General features: G+C 35.8%; 1 protein-coding gene across 1 annotated transcript in view; it reads right to left on the bottom strand.

Moving 5' to 3' along the window:
• Positions 1–364: 364 nt before the first annotated feature.
• Positions 365–3,550, bottom strand: part of LOC137989832 (uncharacterized) — a 3,481-nt gene continuing 295 nt past the window's right edge. The window contains exons 1-4 of the mRNA XM_068835471.1: positions 3,113–3,550; positions 2,370–2,831; positions 1,436–1,641; positions 365–557 (exon numbers count right to left, since the gene is read on the bottom strand). The exon at positions 3,113–3,550 is cut by the window's right edge and continues 295 nt beyond it. Of these exons, the coding sequence (XP_068691572.1) occupies positions 450–557; positions 1,436–1,641; positions 2,370–2,831; positions 3,113–3,491 (1,155 nt within the window). The 5' untranslated portion in view covers positions 3,492–3,550 and the 3' untranslated portion in view covers positions 365–449. The remainder of the gene's footprint in view (positions 558–1,435; positions 1,642–2,369; positions 2,832–3,112) is intronic.

The following is a 3,550-nucleotide window of genomic DNA, read 5'->3' as shown; positions in this document are numbered from 1 at the left end:
GACCACTGAATGACGGAAGATGTGCAAGCTTATTGTCTAGAAGCATAGAAAACAAATTAATCACAACCAACAACAACAATCAATCATCTTTATTCGTGCCCAGAAATTATTATTTTATGGTTGAGACAGGAAATGATAACCAGGAAGATTAGTGTTTGAAAAAGGATCAATTCCAACTTTGATTTTAGTTTCGGAAAGACCAATAACAGAAAACCACTGTTTTACATCAAAGTTACCCAGGAAAACAATCATGACACATTTAACAGCAATCTAGTTTGGCAACGTGTGATGAAGTTCATTGACTCACAGTCAAAGTTACTTCACGTGTTCAGTTTGCTTTGGCATTTTCAATCATTACCTGAACACTGATAGGAAAATCCCGCTCTATCTCAGGACACACTTCATTTATTTCTTTCTGTAGAACAGGCAAAGAATCAGTGACTTGATCATCACCTGCAGACTTTCTGAATGACATCCAGAAGGCGAAAAAATGTTTTCCGTTGTGACTTTCCAAGTAGTCCTCTTAGACAGTACTTCAAGATACCATCCACTGCTAGCTGCAATGAAATTAACTGATTATATGAGTCAGTGGCATAAAGTGATCTGAGGTAATAATAATCTGCAGCTTACATGTATTAATCTGGTTGTACTACTTTTTACAAAAATAAATCATATGGACGAGGTAACATTTAGGGACAATTTTAATAAGATACACACATGCATGTACATATAGGCACATACATACATACATACATACATACATACATACATACATACATACATACATACATACATACCCTGTATTTAAACACAATAGTATTTTAAAGCATATATATGCTTGTGGAGTCTTGTGGTTTCTTCAAAAATTTAATGTTGTAAAAATTCTCACATACTAAAAATAAATTATAATAACAATGTAAAAACTAAGGGAGGTATATATTTGCATTGTAATTTTGTTAAAAATAACCAAACAGGAATTATGTTCTGTGTACAATGTAATAGAGTTTGGCATTTCAATGCATTTCAAATAATGAAAACTCTAACACAGACGTCAAACAATGGAATTCTGTCAGATAATCTATTTTCACTGGGCAGCTTTATTCTTTAATTTTTAAAAACCCATTTGTTAACATTAATTTGTTTGAGTTCATTGCAAGTTCACAAGAAAATCTAATGACTGGATTTTACATGAGCATCATACAAGTGAAATTTTAGGGTTCCTTTCAATCATCCATGTTGCCATGGAAACAGACGAAAGGGCCAATGTTAATCATTAATAAAAATCTTCCATCACTAGAATTATTGTTCCTTTGCCAAGTTTCAGCTTGTAAGCTGCAATATTTCTCACATAACACCTTAACATACTCAAAACCTATCAACACAGTGTGTTCAGCCACCTTAACACATCCCTCTTATATCACGTATATTATCATACCTGCTTCCAGTCATGTGATTTTAAATAACGCTTCTTGCAAAAGAAAGGGCCGGGTTTCCAACCATGTCCCACTGGCACACAGACTTTACTTGCACGTCGATCTGCCAGTTGCATATCTTCATTTGATAAACGAAAGGGGGCAGCGGATAAATTGCTCTTTTGGCTTTTCCTTTTCCTTTTTTTGCTTCTCGCCATTTTCTCACATTCTATAAAAATAATAATAGTAATAAAGAAACAAAATACAAACGTTACGATGTTTTAAACTATATAATGTTTAAGTATATACTAAAACAGTGGATAGCGTTGAATGTGCATTCTGATTGGCTACTCAAACTCTGGATATCCTTTGCTATTCACCTCCGACCAACTCGCATGGAATTGGCGCCCGGAAATGTTGTAATCTTTGCAGGAATAAATTAATTAAAATTATCTTTTTGCACTATATTGTCTCTCTGTTTTAGTATGTACCAAAACAACATTACTATTCACCTCAGTGTTGGTGGCTAGTTAACAACTATTCACCAAAGTGGAGGTGGCTAGCGGTGGATATTTACCAAGCCGCGAAGCGGCAAGGTAAATATCCAACGCTAGCCGCCTCCACTGCGGTGAATAGTTGTTTTAGTATACACTAAAACAGTGAGATAATATACACCACAAAAAATTCATTTGGATGTTTTCTTCACTAGTCACGGATACAAATCGGGACGCCATTTTTTCCTGAGTTGCTTGGAGGTAAATAGCACATGATATCCAGAGTTTGACGAGCCAATCAGCGCACGAGTTCAACGCTATCCACTGTTTTAGTATATACTAATGATGGATATTTACCTTGCTGCTTGATCACGGCTCGGTAAATATCCACCACTGGCCACCTCCACTTCAGTGAATAGTTGCTAAGTATTGATCAGAAGTTACCTTGAAAAAATAAAATTACCATTGGTGAGTTGCTCCTTCTGAGCAGGTAAATCATCATCTTTACTCTCCGTCAACCAACAATCTTTAAATCGTTGCACGTCTTTCTCAGCATTTCGTACTTTCGTGCTATCTCCTTTCCCAATGAATAAATCAAAAAATGTACATACAATGTTCTTAATGTCATGCATCATGTCAGGAAATGCTTGTGCTGGTCTGTCATGATTAGGCAACAGCATAAAACAATTAACGCCTCGTGAACCAGTAGCCTTCCTCACATTGCTGGCTTGCGACTTGTTTTTTGCTGAGCTATGGGCAACAGAGTTCCAAAGAATGTCTTCGGTGGTCAACTCATCTGGTGGTAATCTTCTCTCAGTTTTCTGATCAGGGAAGTTCTTTTTCTTTGATCGCAAAGGATCGTTTTCTGGGAGGAATCGTCTGTTTTCAAGGTAAACAACTTTGTCCAAACATGCTACATACTTCCCTGAGGTATTAAAAAGTAAAAGTGAGACGAGAACAGCACAAACATGGAATTAAAAGCAAATTCAACAATTCTTGTCAATGATGAACTCAAACTAAAATACTAAATCAAAATTGACAATAATACATGTATTATATATGTTGTGTTTATTTGGTTCACACCTCTTTAAACCAGTTTGGTTTTCAGTTTTTATTGTCTTATATTAAATAATGAAAATCAAAATGGTTTCCAAAATTTTAAACTAAGGAAAATTTTGAACCACAACATATAAATTCTGTGCTCACCTCTAATCTCACACCACATACATCCCTGCAAGGCATTTGGACCTGCTGATGTAAAAACTTTTCCCAAACCAGGATAATCAAGGACATAATTCAATATATCAACTTTGAAAGTAAATGGAGCTTCTCTGAAAGCATCAAAGAAAGTGACACCAGATAGATCTAAAATTTCATAAACAACTACCTCAAGATAAGGATCTACATTCTTTGGCTCCTGTCCATCTGCTTGGGCAGAAACTATGCTAGCAAGCATAACATTTCCAAACAGATTTCGAACACTTCTGGGCAAATTTAACACACAAAGCATTATCGGCCACATGGAATAAGCCACCTTGTTGCTGCTGAATGGGTTTACACCATCAGTTGACAGCTGTAAGAGCATACCGCTTGGATCTCCACATGCAAATCCACCTCAACAGATTAGTAAAAATCATTGATTAT

This window comes from Montipora foliosa, unplaced genomic scaffold (genome assembly GCF_036669935.1).
Source record: "Montipora foliosa isolate CH-2021 unplaced genomic scaffold, ASM3666993v2 scaffold_476, whole genome shotgun sequence".
In the NCBI taxonomy this organism is placed as follows: domain Eukaryota; kingdom Metazoa; phylum Cnidaria; class Anthozoa; order Scleractinia; family Acroporidae; genus Montipora; species Montipora foliosa.
This window is presented reverse-complemented; position numbering and strand designations above follow the sequence as displayed.